General features: G+C 52.7%; 1 protein-coding gene across 1 annotated transcript in view; it reads left to right on the forward strand.

Annotated features, from left to right (window-relative positions):
• The first annotated feature begins 6257 nt into the window (after window positions 1-6257).
• Window positions 6258-18075, forward strand: part of LOC114070182 (olfactory receptor 14J1-like) — a 15841-nt gene continuing 4023 nt past the window's right edge. The window contains exons 1-2 of the mRNA XM_027907427.1: window positions 6258-6754; window positions 13328-13334. Of these exons, the coding sequence (XP_027763228.1) occupies window positions 6258-6754; window positions 13328-13334 (504 nt within the window). The remainder of the gene's footprint in view (window positions 6755-13327; window positions 13335-18075) is intronic.

Here is an 18075-nt window from a genome sequence, read left to right on the forward strand (position 1 = left end):
GCCACAAATCAGCAGCCCAGATGGGTTTGCCTCTACATGTCCAGTTCACCTTCTTCCACCTGTCTAGCCATCCCCATAGGGCATTGACTATCATCCACGAGTCGGTGTAGAGGTACAGCCTTGGTCATCCTTCTCGTTCTGCGATGTCCAGGGCCAACTGGATGGTTTTGAGTTCCGCAATCTGACTCAATTTTCCTACACCTTCAGTGGTTTGCGCTACCCGTCAGGTGGGACTCCACACAGCTTCTTTCCACTTCCAGCTCCTCCCTACAATGCGGCAAGAACTGTCAGTGAAAAGGGCATAGCGTGTCTCTTCATCTGGCAACTGATTATATGGCGGAGTTTCCTTAGCTAGACTCACTGGTTCTTCTTCCTCTTCATCTGCCAGACTGAAGTTTCTACCTTCAGATCAATTGGTTCTAATTTCCAAAATTCCAGGGCGATTCGAGTTTCCAGTTCGGACACGTTGCGTAATCAAAGTCATCCACTTGCTCCACATGGTATCGGTGGCATGATGTGTACAGGGCACCTTTCTATTGAACATCCAGCTCAATACTTGTAATCGGGGTGCCAGGAAGAGCTGTGCTTCGGTACCAATCACCTCTGAGGTTGCTTGTGTGCCTTCATATGCTGCTAGGATCTCCTTTTCCATAGGGGTGTAATTGACCTCAGAATCTCTGTAGTTTCGGCTCCAGAAATCAAGTGGTCACCCTCGCGTCTCACCAGGCACCTTTTGCCAAAGGCTCCAGGAGGGACCTTTATCTCCAGCTACAGAGTAAAGTAAATTCTTTACATCTGGTCCTGTCCTGACTGGGCCAAGAGCCACGGTGTGTGCAATCTCTTGTTTGATCTGCCTGAAAGCCTACTGTTGTTCAGGATCCCATTGGAAATTATTGTTTTTACTGGTCAAGAAGTAAAGAGGGTCACAAATTGGCTGTACTCGAGAATGTATATCCTCCAGAAGCCTATGGTTCCCAGAAAAGCTTGGGTTTCTTTCTTGTTAGTTGGTGGAGCCATTGCTGTGATCTTATTGATGCTGTCTGTTGGAATCTGTCAACGTCCATCTTGCCATTTCACCCCCAGGAACTGGATCTCTCTGGCAGGTCCCTTGACCTTATTTCTCTTGATGGCAAAACTGGCCTCGACGAGAATCTGGATGATCTTTTGTCCTTTTTCAAAAACTTCTTTTGCTGTGTCCCCCCATACAATGATGTCATCAATGTACTGGATGTGCTCTGGGGTCTTACCCTTCTCTAGGGTGGCTTGCATCACCCCATGGCAAATTGTTGGACTATGCTTTCACCCCTGGGGCAGTCGGTTCCAGGTGTACTGCACACCCCTCCACGTGAAAGCAAACTGTGGTCTGCACTCTGCTGCCAAGGGAATGGAGAAAAATGCATTTGCAATATCAATAGTGGCAACACTTTGATGTCTTGGACTCCAGCTCGTACTGGAGCTCCAACATGTCTGGCACAGCGTGACTTCATTCAAGCAACAATAGTCCAGTCTCCATTCTCCATCAGATTTATGCACAGGTCAGATGGGGTTGTTGAAGGGTGAATGAGTTTTACTGACCACCCCTTGACTCTCCAACTTCTGGATCATCTTATGGATGGGGATCAAAGCATCTCAATTGGTCCGGTACTGTTGTCTATGCACTGTTGAAGTGGCTCTTGGCACTTGTTGATCGTCGATTCACAGGGATCCTACAACAGAAGGATCTTCTGAGAGACCAGGCAGGGCAGACAATTGCTTGGATTTCTCCTCAGTCACTGTGGTTACACCGAAAACCCATAGGTACCCCTTCGGGTCCTTGAAGTATCCTCTTCTGAGGTAATCAATACCAAGGATACAGGGGACTCCTGCCCCCTTCACAATGGGATGCTTTTCCCATTGGTCTCCAGTCAAACTTACTTCGGCCTCTACCACTGACAACTCCTGCGACCCTCCTGTCACTCCAGAAATAGAAACAGTCTCCGTAGTCTTGTGTTCAGATGGCATCAATGCACACTGGGCACCAGTGTCTATCAAAGCTCGGTATCTCTGGGGATCCAATGTGCCAGACCATCAAACCCACACAGCCCAGTAAACCCGATTATCTTCCTGGTCCCTTTCCTTCTCCTGACAGAAGGCAGGGCCCCTCTATTTATCCTTGTCAGAGCATTCACTGTTGGATTTCCTCTTTGCTCTACTAGAGGTCCTCTCGTCATCAGGGAAGCAGACTGCAGCCTTCTTGTGTCTTGGAGATCGCAATTGCTCCATCCTTTTCTAGATGCAGAGGGTAGCACAATGTCAGGGGACGAGGAAAAGGTTGAGGGACTTAACGCCTCCTTTGGTTCAGTCTATAAAACTAAAACAAGCTGTCCGCAGTACATTAAACTCCCAGGGCAGTAAGTTGGTGGTAGGGAGCGGAATGATGCCCCCATAATCCAGTAAGAAATGCTCAGTGACCTGCCCTGCCAATTGGACCCCCACAAGGCCCTGGGCCCAGAAGGGATGCACCCGAGTGCACCATCCCATGGCACGGGCAGAACATCCAGGGGATCAGGCCCAACCAGCGTGCGGTTGGGAAAGACAGGTCCTGCCTGACCAACCTGATCTCCTTCTGTGACAAATGACTGCCTCAGCAGTTGAGGGAAAGGCTGGGAATGTGTCTGTGCTGACATCAGGAAAGCCTTTGACCCCATCTCCCACAGCATCTCCTGCACAAACTGGCTGCTCATGGTCTGGACAAGGGAACTGTTTGTTGGGGGAAAAACTGGCTGATGGCCAAGGGAGTGGTGGGGGATGGAACGAAATGCAGGTAGGGTTGGTCACTAGTGGGTTTCCCAAGGGCTCAGGCTTGAGGTTGCTCCTGTTTAACATCATTACTGATGATCTGGATGAGGGGATCGAGTGCCTCCTCTGGAAATTCGTGGGTACCACGAAGTGGGGTGTGAGTGTGGATCTGCTGGAGGGCAGGAAGGCTCTGCAGAGGGATCTGGACAGGCTGCATCAATCAGGCCAAGTGTTAGAGCCTGCACTTGGGTCACAACAACCCCCTGGAACGCTCCAGGCTTGGGGCAGAGGGGCTTGAGAGCTGCTCAGCAGGAAGGGACTTGGGGGTGCTGCTTGACAGTGACTGGATATGAGTCAGAGTGTGCCCAGGGGGGCAAGAAGGCCAAGGGCACCCTGGCCTTTCTGGAGAACAGGGTGGTCAGAAGGACCTGGGCAGTGATTGCCCCTCTGTGCTGGGCTTTGGGGAGGCCCCGCCTCGAGTGCTGTGTCCAATTCTGGTCCCTGAGTGGAAAAAGGCCCTGGAGGGGTTGGAGTGTGTCCAGAGAAGGGAATGGAGCTGGGGAAAGGTCTGGAAAACATGTCTGATGAGGAGCAGCTGAGGGAACTGAGGTTCTTTAGTCTGCAGAGGGGGGAGCCCAGACTGCACCTCATCACTCTCTACAATGACCAGAAAGGAGGTTTTAGTGGGGAACAGGGGTCGATCTCTTTTACAAAGCTTTTAGTGGGAGCAAGAGAGGAAATGGCCTTGAGTTGCCTTGGGTGAGGTTCAGATTAGATATTATAAAATGCTTTTGTCACTGAGAGTGTTTAGGCGTTGGAACAAGTAGCCCAGGGAAGTGGTGGAGTCTCTGGAAGCGTTCAGATGGCATCTGGATATGGAACTTTGGGATATGGTTGAGGGGTGACTATGGTGATGCTGGTTGACAGCTGGATCACAAGATCTTGAAGATTTCTTCCAACCTTGGTGATTTTGTAATTCTCTGAGTTGTCATCACAGTTTCCAGGTTTGTGCTCTTACACAGTCCTGAGGATGTTTTCTCAGTTGAGTCCCTCAGTGGGACCTATTAAAACTACAAGAAACTTTACAGTTTGAATCTCACTTTGGTTTCTCAAGAGGTTCCTCAACTCTCCTCAGGGTCTGATGTTCAGGGACTCATCCCCAAAGCCGCCGAGGGTGATGAAATGCCTGGGGCTGTTGCTGTGCTGCTGAGCTGGGCTGTATCCTGGCACACAGGGAGCTCCTGGCAAGGGGGCAGCGCTGCAGAGAGACAGCTCTGCCCAGGAGCAGTTCCTCTGCACAGCCCAGCAGGGCTGAGGGCACTGCCTGCAGCACCCACGGCACAGAAGAGAAGGCAGAGATGAGGCAGCCTGAGCTGGGAGGGGACTAAGCTCTAACTACACGAGAAACATTCACAGGATTTGAATGAAGAATTCTCTGGCTGTAGGATAGTTGAACTTCCCTTCCTGCAGGGATCTCCTAAAGCTGTCACATCCCACAGTTTGTACGATCTATCAGAAGGATTCTCCCAGTCCCTGCAGTGCAGAGGAAATGGTCCTATGGCAGAGCAGGGCAGGAGCTGCAGGCAGCAAGGTCAGACAGGAGAAGGGAACAGGAGGTGAAAGGGATCCTGGGCTGGGAGGACAGGGCAGAGCTCCTCAGGGGAAGAACCTTGGCAGCCCTTTGGCACGGGAAGGCTGTGGCTGCAGAGCAGTGCAGGTGAGTTGCTGCAAGTGGCTCTTGCAGCTGCCAAATGGCAACCCTGCCAGGGCTGGCTGTGGGGTGGGAAGGTGAGAGTGCAGCCAGGGGTTCCTAGGGCTGTGGGGCAGAGCAGGGTCCTGCCTCCCCAGGGCTGTGTGTGCTGGGGCAGGGACTCTGCTGCCTGCCAGGGGCAGCTCTCAGCCCGGCCAAGGAGCTGCCATGGCCCTGCAGGGAGAAGGGGTGGGGGGAAAGGGTGAGCCCTCATGGCAGGGCAGGGCTGGGCAGGGCCCTTCAGCTGCAGGCTCAGGGCTCCTCCCAGCTTCAGTTGTGCACGCTACCATTTGCAGGGGCGCTTCTCAGGAAGCACATCCACTGCCAACACCTGCCCCTGCAGCCCCTGCCCAGGCAGAGCTGCCCCTGGGCCCTGGGCTGGGCATGGGCTCTGGCAGCACTGGCAGGGAGCTGAGCTGGGCACAGGGAGGGGCTGCTGGCAGGAACAGCTCCTCACACACACCCAGGCAGGGAGGGAGAGGCAGCTGCTGCCACAAGTGCTGGCCAGGGGGATGTGGCCCCTCCCTGCCTGTGTGTGTGGCACAGAGCCCTTCCCTGAGCAGCTCCTGCCTGGGCTCCTTTGCCAGCCCAAGTAGAACCTCTACCCTCAGGCCCACGGGGGCTAGGCTAGGCATTGCCCTTCAGCAGCCAGAGCCCAGGCAAGGACAAGACCCTCATTTCCATCTGTCTCTGTCTGTCCCACCTCCCTTTGCAGGAGCACTCTGGCATTTCCCTGCCATCCCCTGCTACCTGGACTCCCCTTCTTCTCACCCTTGGCTTTTCTGAGCCACTGTGGGGTTTGGGGGGGCAGATTCCTGTGCAGACACAAACTCTTTGGGTGCTGCTGTGGAGATGTGTCTGTGGGAGTAAGGTGCCCTTTTTCCCTCCAGGCAACTTTAGGCTCTTCAGCTGTTTCCCTGGGTGTCCTGCAGGGCTGTAGGTGCCCTCCAGGAGGGCACAGCTCTGCCATAGTATCTCTTTGCTGCACAGGATCCCCTTGGAGTAAACTCCTCAGTGCTAAATCCATGGAAATGCTCTGGGCAGCTGCAATGAGCATTTTGTGTCTTACTCTGGGAGGGGAGAGATGAAAAGGTGAGGAGTGTGTCAATCTGTTCTTTGGACATGGATTCCTGGAGACCTGTGCAGTTTCTCTGTAGAGGAACACTGGAGGGTGATGCTCCTCCAGCTCCAAGCTGCCATGACAGGGCAGCTGAGCACAGACTGATGGGCAGAGCAGCTCTTCTCTCTGCACTGAGGGACCATAACTGTGTCCTCAGAACCCACAAGACTTGACCTGCAGTGCAATGGAAATGTCAGGGATTTCCAACATCCACAACGACTCCTACCTGTGGCTGGTGCAACTGGGGAACAAACACAAAGAATTCCCTCAGTCCTTCATTTGGGCAAATTGCAAACAGCAAATCTGAGAAGCTCTTGGGTGTATCAGGAGCACATTTAATTAGAGATCACCTTGCATTCCAAGTTCCCTCTGCCAGCAGAGAAAGGAGGAGTCCTTGGGAGCCCATCCCAGAGTTTCTGCTTCCAATGGTGCCCTCAGGCAGCAACAGCCAGAGCTCAGGGGAGGGAGCTGCAGGGAGGTGTGAGTGAGGAGAGAGAGCCTGAGAGTGGGGTGGCTGTGAGACGTGTCCTGTTTGGCTGCAGCAGCCTGGTCTAACTCAGTATTGACTTCTCCTCCTCAACAGATCCAAACACTCTGAGGAAGCAGCAAATGCCCAACAGTAGCTCCATGGCCCAGTTCCTCCTGCTGGCATTTTCAGACAGGCAGGAGTTGCAGCTCCTGCCCTTCTGGCTCTTCCTGGGCAACTCCCTGGCTGCCCTCCTGGGCAACGGCCTCATCCTCAGCGCCGTAGCCTGCGACCAGCACCTGCACACCCCCAGGGACTTCTTCCTGCTGCACCTCTTTCTCACAGACCTGGGCTGCATCTGCACCACTGTGCCCAAAGCCATGCACAACTCCCTCTGGGACACCACAAACATCTCCTACACAGAATGTGCTGCTCAGGCCTTTTTCTTTCTGTTCTTCATCTCAGCAGAGTTTTCCCTCCTGACCATCATGTGCTACAACCGCTACATTGCCATCTGCAAACCCCTGCACTATGGGACCCTCCTGGGCAGCAGAGCTTGTGCCCAGATGGTAGCAGCTGCCTGGACCTCTGGGTTTGTCACTGCTCTTCTGCACACAGCCAATACATTTTCCCTGCCCCTGTGCCAGGGCAATGCCCTGGGGAAGTTCTTCTGTGAGGTCCCATAGATCCTCAAGCTCTCCTGCTCATGCAGGGGATTTGATTTTTGCGTAAGAACAGTCCGTGATGTTTAATTGTTTAATATTTTTTGCTGACTGACACTCCCACTGTGTGCCATAACACCCATGAACAAAGAGGTCTTTCCTTAGGTACATGTTCTTATTTTCTATGGTTTTGATGTTTTCTTAAAAAAAAAAAAAAAATCATGTTTACATTTCCTCCCTCTTCAGTAGCCCCCATCTTGTGTGTCCCACAGACTTGGTCCAAGTGGGGAGTCTGGTATTGTATTCTCTGTGCACTGATTCTGACCCCCTGGGATCTGCCCTTCATCCCCTTCTCAGCTCTGCTTCTTTCCCTGACTGTTGGTGTGCACAGTCTGGGACCTGCCACACACTGTCCTTGCAGAGCAGCTGGACTAAGCTCTGCTGCCCTTCTGTGTTTCTCACACGAGTGGGTCCCCCACTCCAAGTCACGAGACTCGGGCAAAGTCTGCTCCTCTCCACTCCAGTCTCTGCTCTCTTCTATTACCCTTCCCCGTGGGAGGTGAGACCTCCCATTCCATGGGCACCACAGCCCAGGCTGACACTGCTTTTCACACCCATGCCCAACTCTTCCTCTTTGAGAGCAGCAGATGCAGATGAGAAAATACCCCGATAAAGAACAGGAGAGAGACCTCTCTCCCTGTGCCACCTGACTCCATTTGGTCACCTGAGCACCTCCAGGGGCTGCCCTGCACAGAAGGAACAGTGACAGGTTCCCCTGTCCTACATGGGGGCACCTTCTGCCACTTCAGTTGGCCAAAGCAATGTCCCAGCAGCCTCCAAGAAGATCCCACAGCTGCTGCCCTGTCCCTGGGAACTGCTCCATTGGAGCCTGCAGTTCTCAGCAGGAATCTCGGTCCCCTCTGGCCCCTCAGAAGGAACCAGGGCTTTGTGTCCCAGCAGGTCACTCCTGGCTTTGCTCTTCATTCATTGCCGGGGAACTGGGATAAGGAGTCACCTGCAGGTGCCTGTTTTGTGCCCACTGAAGTGGGGCAGGAGGAATCCCAGCCCATGGGGGTTGTGGAGGGAGCTGAGTGTCCTTCTGGCCCCAGGTCTGTAGAGCCACAATGAGACACCTCTGTTGACTCAGCTGAGTCCCTTTCCTCAGTGCAGGGGAAGGAGATCCCTCCTGGGCACTTTGGGGTTCCTGTCTAAGGATGGGACATGAAAAGGGGACTCTTGGACTTAACTCTGTGTCTGTTTGGAGAAATGACACTGCTGAAAGAAGTGTCTGTGGCCAGCTGAGAGAAGAACATCATTCTTTCCTTCAGCTGTGTCCCAGCAGGTTCCCCTGGAGCCACAGGGACACGTGGAGGGAGCCCAGAGGGGCAGAGAAAGGGTTGCCTGGGGCTGTTGCTGTGCTGCTGAGCTGGGCCGGGCTCCTGGCACACAGGGAGCTCCTGGCAACCAAGAAGAGCTTCAAAGAGACAGCTCTTGAGCAGCTTCATAAATCTTCTCTCATACTTCAGCATGATGGACTTGTCTCTAAACACACTGTGGGGCTCATTAAATACAGAAAAACAATTTCTTTCTCTTCCTTTTATTGTCTTCATATCTTAAAGACTTCAACAACTAATTGGAGTGGTTTTGCAGTTTAGCTGAGGAGGGAGATTTCCATGTGGACGTCACAAAAAACACCCATTATTTTATGAAAAAAGAATGATTTACACAGAGCCTTGAAATGCAAGAGGGTCAGGGTGCAAAGGATTTTGACACAAAGATAAGGGGGCAAAAGAGATTAGTAGGACTTAATTACTGAGCATTTTAACAGTTATCAAGGAATTCAATAGCATTTGCTAAAATTTAAGTGACTGAATTATAGATTCACAATAACAACACTCACACCACAGTCAATTCACACCCACACCCAGGCAGAGATGTGTGGACACATCAATATCTCGGTGTGTAAAGGTCCCTCTCCAAAATTCTCCTGGTTGTCAGTTAAACACCCCCACACATCCTTTTGTGTTTCCCAACAGACAAGGTTCCACGATGCCCTGCAGGGTCACAATGGTCCCTTCATTCCATGAGTTTCCCCAGTGTCCCAATGGTCCCTGGACTCCACATGGCCCTCCAGTGTCCCCACAGAGCCTTTGATTCCAGGAGATTGTGCAGGATGAGCCCTGGGAGGTCTCCATGGAGCCCCCAGGACAGCAAAGTGACCTCCCGGCTCTTGAGGAGGGGAGACCTCACTGCAGTCACAACTCCCTGGGCAGGGGCAGAGGAGGGGCAGACCCTGAGCTCTGCTCTGGTGGGACCAGAGACAGCACTGAGGGAATGTTCTGGAGTTGTGTCAGGCCAGGGTTAGGTTGGATCTTGGGAAAAGGTTCTTCCCCCAGAGGGTGGAAAGGGATGTGACAGAGAAGCTGGTAACTGGTCTGGACATTTGTGAGGAGCAGTCAGTCCCTTCATACTAGAGCAGTCCAGTCCCCTTTCCTTCAGGCAGCTTCTTCTAACACAGCCCTTCTTGGGGTATATGTGTGGAGATTCCTGCCTTGGCTGGGGACGCCCTCCAAGGACACTCGCCAAGATTGACCAAAAGAAATCTCCCCATGACCATTGGTCTGGGTAAGTGACATCAGATCTCTACATAGTAATTATTTCTTTTTGTTGATTTTAATATAATTCTTTCCAGAATTGCTTCAATATACTGCACTATCCTATCTTATACTGCACTGCCAGTAGTTTTAGCCTTTATACTGTGTAGTAAATAATTCTAATTAGGATATTTTTTCTGATCATTTGTAAGTATAAATGATTCATTTTATATAAATATTCTCCTTTTGCCAATCATTAAAACCTGTGGGACAAAAGTACTTCAATCACACTTCTGGAATTCCTTCAATTTAATTTGTTGACAAAATCTGAAACCAAGATTGGATCCTTTATTCCTTGAGGCTCTGCAGTGCAACAATTGCTCCTTGATTCCATGAGCTTGCACTGTTTCCAACGTTCTTTGACTCCATAAGGCCCTGCCGTGTGACAATGGCCCACTGATTCCATCATTTTCCCCAGTGTCACAGAGGCCCCTTGATCCCATGAGGTTCCACAGTGTCCCAATGGTCCCTTTGACTCCATAAGGCCTTGCAGAATCAGAATGGCCTCTGGATTCTGTGAGGTTCCACAGTGTCACAATGGTCCCTTGATTCCATGAGATTCCACAATGTCCCATTGGTCCCCTTTGGTTCCAAAAGGTTCTGTGATGTCACACTGGCCCCTTGATTCCCTGACGTTCCACAAAGTCCTGATGTCCTTTTGATCCCATGAGGTTCCACAGTGTCACATGTTCCCTTTGGTTCCAGGAGGTCCCAGTGGATTCCAATGACCCCTTGATTCCAGGAGATTCCACAGTGTCCTGGGGTTCCCTTGTCTCCCTGAGTTTTGGCAGTGTCCGTGGTTCCTCTGGCAGGGGGACAAACCCCTCCATCTGTGTGCTTAGATTTGCATTTTCTTCATTGTTTTGTGCTCCCAACACACATCCCAGTCTGGGCAGAGTCTGGTCCCCCAAAGAACTGAATATTTGTGGTTCCTGCTTCAGGGAATAGAACTTGGGCCACAATCTGTGCCAGGAGCAGAGAGGTCCCTCCCCACAGAAACTTCTTGGCAATGGAGTTATCAAGAAAACAAGACAGGCTGTGGGGATCAGTGTCAGGGCATGGCCTGAGAAGTGTCTTGAGCATCCTCCTGTTTACCATGACCATCTTTTTCATGCCCTTTTCTCTCTATTTTCTCACACCCTTTCCTTCACAAACCACTGTGATCCCACCATTTCCCTTCCTTTGGTTCTTCCCCAGAGAAACCATGACAGGTCTTGCACAGTCTTCAAATGTGATTTCTTGTTGCCCAATATAAGACTCACACCCCAAACACAGTTCCTCATCTTAAACTGGCAAGGTCATCCTGGCAGGCTCTGCCATTGACCCATTTGGTGAAACTCTCACACAGAGGTTTTGGAACTTAATTTGAATTGATTTTTTACCTTTTTAAAATGCCTTCTCCAAAAACATGGGAATTCATGTCCCAGCAAAAGAAATTCTTTGGAGAAGGAGTTTTGATTATTGAATCACAGAATGGTTTGGCTTGGAATGGAGATAAAAGCTGATGTGGTCCAAACCCCTGGACATGGAGAGTGACATCTTCACTAATTCAGGCTGCTCAAAGGTTCTGATCTTGGACAAATCCATGGATGGGACATCCTCTTCTGCTGCAGTTCTTGCCAGCACCATTGGTAAGTATTTCTTCCTTTTAGCCAATATAATGCTCCCCTATTTCAGTTTAAAGCCACGTGTTCTGCCACTACAGGCCTTGGTAAAACATATCCCTGTGACTATCTCAGACTATGAGCACCATATGTTCATCTGCAGACACCTTGGAGAGTGCTCAGAGATGTCCCAGGAAGGCCTTTGGAGATCTCAAACATATGGCCATTTTACAGGGGCAAAGGAGTTGTGTGTTCAGTGGTGTGCAGACAGAGGACAGCAGAGAAGAACACTGGGAGTGCTTGAAGAGTCACTTCAGATAGGGTGGATGTAGCAGAAAACAGCCGGAGCAATAAAGAACTAATGCCAAGTGCAGCTGGGGAGGTCCAGGCTGGCAAGAGCAGAAAAGAATTTCACTCTAAGGGCAGTGCTGTGGTACAGCACATCAACCAGGAGGAGTCTGGATGAGCCCAAGGCTTTGTGTGTGCAGGAAGAGCCAGGGAGGACGCAGAGATGTCAGTGCAGGAAGGGGCCAGCGAGGTGGGGCAGCCGGGGGGATGACGACAGCCTGCAGGGAAAGGGGCAGGGCATGGACACCGTAGGACAGCCTGGGCTGCACAGCAGAGAGGCCTGTGCAGAAGTTGAAAGGCCCTGACACAACCACCTTCTGCAGGCCTTTGGCCATGGCTGCTGGCTGTGTCCCTGATGCCAGGAGGAGACAAGTGGCCCTTGCAGCCCTGGGGCCTCTTGACCTCCTTGTCCCTGCTCAGTAGCCTGGCAGGTGCCACCCCATCATCCTGCCCTTGGCACTGCACATCCCACATCCCAGTGGCCCAGGAAGAGCCCTGAGCAATGAGGCAGGGACAGGATCTGCCTTCCCAAGGGCTGGGGGTCAGACCTTGGTCCTTTGGATTGAGGAAACAAGTCAATGTTTCTTCAGCGTCAGAGCCACCTTTGCCTTGCTTGTCCATCCTTGTCATCACTGTCTGCAGTTTTTTGCTCTAACTGGAACCTGGGGACGCATTCTCAGTTGTGTCCCTCAGTGAGACTCATTAGCACTGCAAGAAACTTTAGTGTTTCAATCTCTGACTTCTTGCAAACTCTCAGGGACTGAGTCTCATGTAAAGATCATCAAACCTCCCTTAACCCTCCCCTCTGAGGGTGATGAAATGCCTGGGGGCTGTTGCTGTGCTGCTGAGCTGGGTCAGGCTCCTGGCATGCAGGCAGCTCCTGGCAACTAAGAAGAGCTTCAAAGAGACAGCTCTGCCCAGGAGCAGCTCCTCTGCACAGCCCAGCAGGGTTGAGGGCACTGCCTGCAGCACCCAGGACACAAAAGCAAGGCAGAGAGAGGTTACGCAGAGCCCTGGGCTGGGAGGGAAGTCGAGAGGAAGATCCACTGGAGGAGGAATCTTTCCAGGCTTCCTCATGGTAAGTCAGCATGAAGGGCAATGTGTCTGCAGTTTGTGCAAAGATCTCCTAACACTGGCACATCCCACTCCCTGCTGCACCATCCCAGGCACATGCCAGCAGAGTTCCCTTCTCCCAGGGCTCCTGCAGGGCTGTGAAGCCGGGCTGTGCCCCCCAGGCTTCCCCAAGCTGTCCTGTAGAGCAGGGTCCTGCAGCCCAGGGGCTGTGCCGGGGCAGCAACTCTGCCACCTGCCAGGGGCACTCTCAGCTGGGCTGGGGAGCTTCTCCCAGGGCTAGGGGAGAAGGGCTGTGGGGAATCAGCAACCTCTGGAAGGGCAGAGCAGGATCCTTCCAATCTCACAGGACAGCAGGTTTCAAAGCTACTCACAGCTCCAGATGACTAAAGGAGATCTTACAAGAGTTTAAATGAAGCACAGGAAGTCAGAGGCTGCCTGACTGGGATGTGCCCTGTCCTTTCTACCTTTGCTTTGGGTTTTCTGTGTAGGCAAAGGGACGTAGAAATTATTCTCTCAATCCAGGAGAAGGCACTGAAATTCCAAGTCTTTTTCTCCTAGAGGTGAATTATGGGTGTGGTTATACCAGGTTCTGCTGACGTATTCTGGGAATTGTAGTTCTAAGACTCTGTTGCACATGCTCACTTGAATGTTTGTATGGGATTTGCTTAGGAAGTTACCTGTGTGACGTGGGTTCATTTGAAACTACTATTTAAAGCTGTGACTCTTTGAATAAAGACATTTGTTACCCCACCACGTTGGTGTTCACCACGGTCCCTATGGGACTTATTTATTTATTATATTAATAACGCTACATTTGGCGATCCCAAACAGGGACATAAACCTTGCCCTGAATCAGGGAGATTATGGACAGGTGTCAGGTACCAACTTTAATATAAGTTGAAGGACACTTGCCATTAAAAAGTCATATACGCCAGGTACCAGAGAAAAGGAAACTCTGATGGGCGTCTGCGGAGGAACCGCAATTCAGCTCGAAGTAAAGGCCTGAAAATCTTGGTGGGAATTTGCCTACATTTGGAGAGAAAGCTCTCGGAAACAAAGAAGAAAGAAGAAAAACCTTCGTCCAGGTGAGAGGGCGGGAAAAAATTAGAAAAAAAAAATAAAAAAAGAAAAAAGACAGAAAAAATGGAAACTTTTCATTCACGTGAACAACTTTAAGCTTAAAGTTGAAAGGACTTTGGAGACAAGTTTACAGACATAAAATAGCTGGACTTTTAAAACTGATGAAAATAACTGTTTTAGGACTGGTACTGTTTACAGTTCTTGGTGAAACTACTTGGAGAGGGGGGTGGAGAAACGGAAAGAAAGCAGAGGAGAAGAAAATAGATATTTTAAAACCCGCGCAAGAAAATTCGTCCACAAAGGAAAACCTTGAGTCTCTACCCCCCCCAGACATGCCCGGGTAGCGACCTCCACGAGGTCTTACCATGTGGAGAGAGGGGGGGGGGGGGTGCCGAGAGCTCGGACAAGGGACCTTGGAATGTACCTTTTTGTACTGAATTTTCACGGATGCGTGGGTCCCGGGAGAAAGGCGCGTGTCGTGAATTGTGTGACTGGTGGAAGGGAATGGACTTTGAATCCCCAGGCCATTGCAACCTTGCAAACACGTGGAATCCACACTGGAGCATGGGGGGTGCCATATCGCCCATGCCAAAAGCAGGACGTGGTACCTTGTCTTCCTCTCTCGTGGTCACCTTACAGACTGCCTCTGCGGGAGGCATGCATAGACCATGGTCCGTGCTGCAGGCGGGTAACTAGGCAGCAGCTGCTGTGCCTGCCAGCGGCAGCGGTGCGATGTTTTAAAAGGATGGATCGGCGTGGCACCGCCCGGGACTATGGGCGGCGAGGTGGACGGCTCCGACAGCGGAGCCGGGACCATGGGCGGCAGCGCCGGTGCGAACCCCATGCCCGCCGCGACGGCCTCGCCCGCTCTCGCCGAGAGAGACGGGCCCGGCCCAGCCGCTGCGGGCAGCACCGCGCCCGGAGCGGCGCGGGGCGAGGACGCTAGAGCGGCGTGGGGCGCCGAGAGCGGCGTGGCGGGGCGAGCTGGAGTGGCGCAGCCACAGGGCTCCTCTGCCCGGGGGCCACGGGCGAACTGGGGCCCGGCCGAGGAGTGGCCGAGCGGAGGGCGGTGGCCCGGGCGCGGGGACCCTGCCGCGGTCGGCGGCCGCTCCCGCCGCGCCTCCGACCCGTGTGGAGCTCCTGGCATGGCTCCGCGTGGGGTCCCGGCCCGGAGAGGGGACCGCCGTGCCTGGGGGGGGGCCATGGGGTGGCGCCGCGGCCATCCCAGGCAGCGGGGCAAACGGCCGAGCGGACTTGCGCCGGGACTTTGGTGCAGATTTGCAGATGGAGTCCAGGGGACTCCGAACCGAGACGACCCAGACGCGCGGGGATGCGGGCGGCCGAGTGGGCATGTGCCGAGGCTGTGGCGCGAGATTGCACACGGAGCCGAGGGCGGCGCGGCCGGCAAAAGGGACTCTGTGCCGGTGGCCGTGGCCATGGCCACTCCCCCGGACGGAGCCGTGTCCGGCGGCGTGTGCGTCCCGCCCGTGGCCAGCGGCGATGTGAGGCCCGCAGTGGCCACCACGTCGCTTGTGAACTTTCTGGTGCAGCTGAGAAACTGCACGCCCAAGATGCCGGGCACTGCGTCGGGCCGTTCCAGGGTGCTCGACAACCATCAGGACGACCCGGAGGAGCGGGGTTGGGACGTCTCAGAGCGCGTGAAATGTGGGCGGCGGCGCGCGGGACCCGGCTGCATGGGGCCGTGTGGAGCGTGCCCAGGCGCCGGGAGCTGAAGAAGACACCGGTGCCGGTGCAGAGCGCGGAACTGGCAAAGCGCGAGGCGGTCGCGGCGAGGCGGGCCGAGGGCGGTGCGCCACTCCGTGGAGCTGCAGGCGGACAACGGACGGGGGGGAGGTCTGCGCCTGAAAGCGGCGCAGCCTCGGCCCTCACCTTGCTGGCGGCTGCAGGGAGCGACGGCGGCAATGGTGGCGGGGTTACCCCGGGGGTGCGGGGGCCAGGCCCCAATGAACACCGAAACTGGCGGCGCGTGGCGTCGCTGAGCCGAGGCCAGGCGGCAGCGGCCACGGCGTGGTCCTCTCACGAGGGCGGGGCTGGACCAAGACCCCCTGAAGCACCCCCCGGGCCATGGCGGGGAGCGGCGGGGCCGGCGCGGCCCCTCGAATGCACCGTCTGCAGCCCGGAGACACCCTGGCGCGGCTGGGCATGCGCTGTACCCGTACCCCGGTCGCGCGAGCGCCGGCCGGCCCGCCCAGCCAAAACCTGAACTCCAGTCTCCGCGGGGATGGGCCGGCCAGGCACATTTCCTCCGCGGCAATACCCCGCGGCCGGCTTCGGGTCGACTGGAAAGGACTCCGACGGGTAGATGGCCCTGCACCGCGCAAGCGGTGGCAGGTACTGGAGCCGCCGCACAACAAGTCTCTCCGAATCCCAGGGCCGAAAGAAGAGCGGTGCCAGCGGCATGACCACGCCGTAACCGCAGCGGCTCCGACTGTAACACCACCCCCCGTGAAGGGGGGCAGCGACCCGAGCCGGGGCCGAAGCAATACAACACTAAATGTACTGACTGTTTTTTACGTAAATCTTTTAGTTGCCTATCCTTAGGTTTTCTGTTTACATTGATAATAGAGAAGAATTCAACTTACCTTATTGATACACTTTTAAGTTTCTAATTTCCCTATAACACTGTTTAGATTACTGAGGTTTACTAAGTATTGTTTAAAATTGTTAAATTCTTAAGTGCATCTAGATAAGTTTGATTATTATAGCTATTTTGTTTAAGTAATGTAATTAGCATCTTTAAGATTTCTATTGTTATTAAGTAACGGATTGTAATAGTAACCTACCTATTGATTTTTTTTAACTGCAGACTCAGGAATATGCACACTACTTGCCAGTATTATACCTTCAAATTCATTAACTTTCAATATTAACAAAAACAAAGAGGGAGTACAAGGCGAAAATATGCATGAGATTAAGTAAGTGCTGAATCAAACAAATTTCATTTAAGAGTTGTTAAGTTGCAAGTATGCATGAATGAAGAGAGAACGGTGGCCACCAAATGAATGAATGACAGAGAGATTGTGTGGATGCGTGAATGTATGAAAACCATATACACCTTACAAAATATATCTGAGACAAACACTACCTCTAACACATCACCTTCAAAAGACATCAGAACATGATGTTCCTCCTTTAAACTTTTCCTTGTCCTTTAATAAAGTTAGTTTTCCCCAATTATAGGCAAACCCTCAGATAATAAAGGTTTTTGTTCTACCCAGTTGCATAGAACTTTTAGGAATATAAGGTTTAAATAAGAAATAGGTTTACTATGTCAAGTGAAGAATGTTTTGTTAAGAATTGCACTGTTCTGTATTTTGTTATTATTAAAAAGGGGGGAAATATGGGTGTGGTTATACCAGGTTCTGCTGACGTATTCTGGGAATTGTAGTTTTAAGACTCTGTTGCACATGCTCACTTGAATGTTTGTATGGGATTGGCTTAGGAAGTTACCTGTGTGACGTGGGTTCATTTGAAACTACTATTTAAAGTTGTGACTCTTTGAATAAAGACATTCGTTACCCCACCACGTTGGTGTTCACCACGGTCCCTATGGGACTTATTTATTTATTATATTAATAATGTTACAGTGAATAAAGCAGGGATTATAAGAAATCACCACACCATACCATACAGGCAGCATCAGTGAACCTTTACCAGCCTCCCCAGTGTTGCTCTGACTTTGCCATCAGAGCCTGCCCAGGCAGAGCTGCCCCTGGGCAGTGCCCTGTGCTGCTGAGAGGGCTCTGCAGGGCAGAGCTGAACCCCCAGGGCTGGAATGGCCTCTGACAGCACTTCCAGGGCCCAGCCCTGGGCCCAGAGAAGCAGCTGCTGGCAGGGACAGCTCCAGGCAGCGGAGTCCTGGGCAGGGAGTGGGGGACAAGTGCCCCCAAGGCCTGGGGGAGGGGGCGTTCAGGCAACTCTGGGGGCCCTTCCCTGCAGCGCTGCTGGGCACTGTGTGCTGGGCCATAGAAATGAGGATTCCTGCAGTGGAAAAGAACCTTCTCCAGGTGTGATGGTAAAAATAGAAAACACAGGCAAAATTATTCTGAGATCAGACTGAGCTTCTTCTCTGATGCCACAGTTCTTTTGAGTCATGGGGGAAGAGATGGCACTTTTGTATTCAAGGTCTGTTACATCTGACATTCCTTGTTTGGGTGAGAGGTCTACCAAAAAAGGTCCATGTTGCACTGCAGCAGAGCAAAACTGACTCCTTGGTGTGCATTTGGTGACATTTGACATATCCATTTCCCTTCGAAATGGAGTTGTTTTTTCCCAGAGGTCTGTCCTAACTGTTTCCTCTGTTTCCTTTTCTGAACAGACCCTGTGCTAAGGAACAACCAATGTGCAACAGCAGCTCAATGTCCCAGTTCCTGCTCCTGGCATTGGCAGACAGGTGGGAGCTGCATTTGCTGCACTTCTGGCTCTTCCTGGGCATCTCCCTGGCTGCCCTCCTGGGCAACGGCCTCATCCTCAGCGCCGTAGCCTGCCATCAGCACTTGCACCCCCCCAGGGACTTCT

Source organism: Empidonax traillii, unplaced genomic scaffold (assembly GCF_003031625.1).
Source record: "Empidonax traillii isolate 1590-97213 ecotype Southwest subspecies unplaced genomic scaffold, ASM303162v1 scaffold1460:size212889, whole genome shotgun sequence".
NCBI classification, from domain to species: Eukaryota; Metazoa; Chordata; class Aves; order Passeriformes; family Tyrannidae; genus Empidonax; species Empidonax traillii.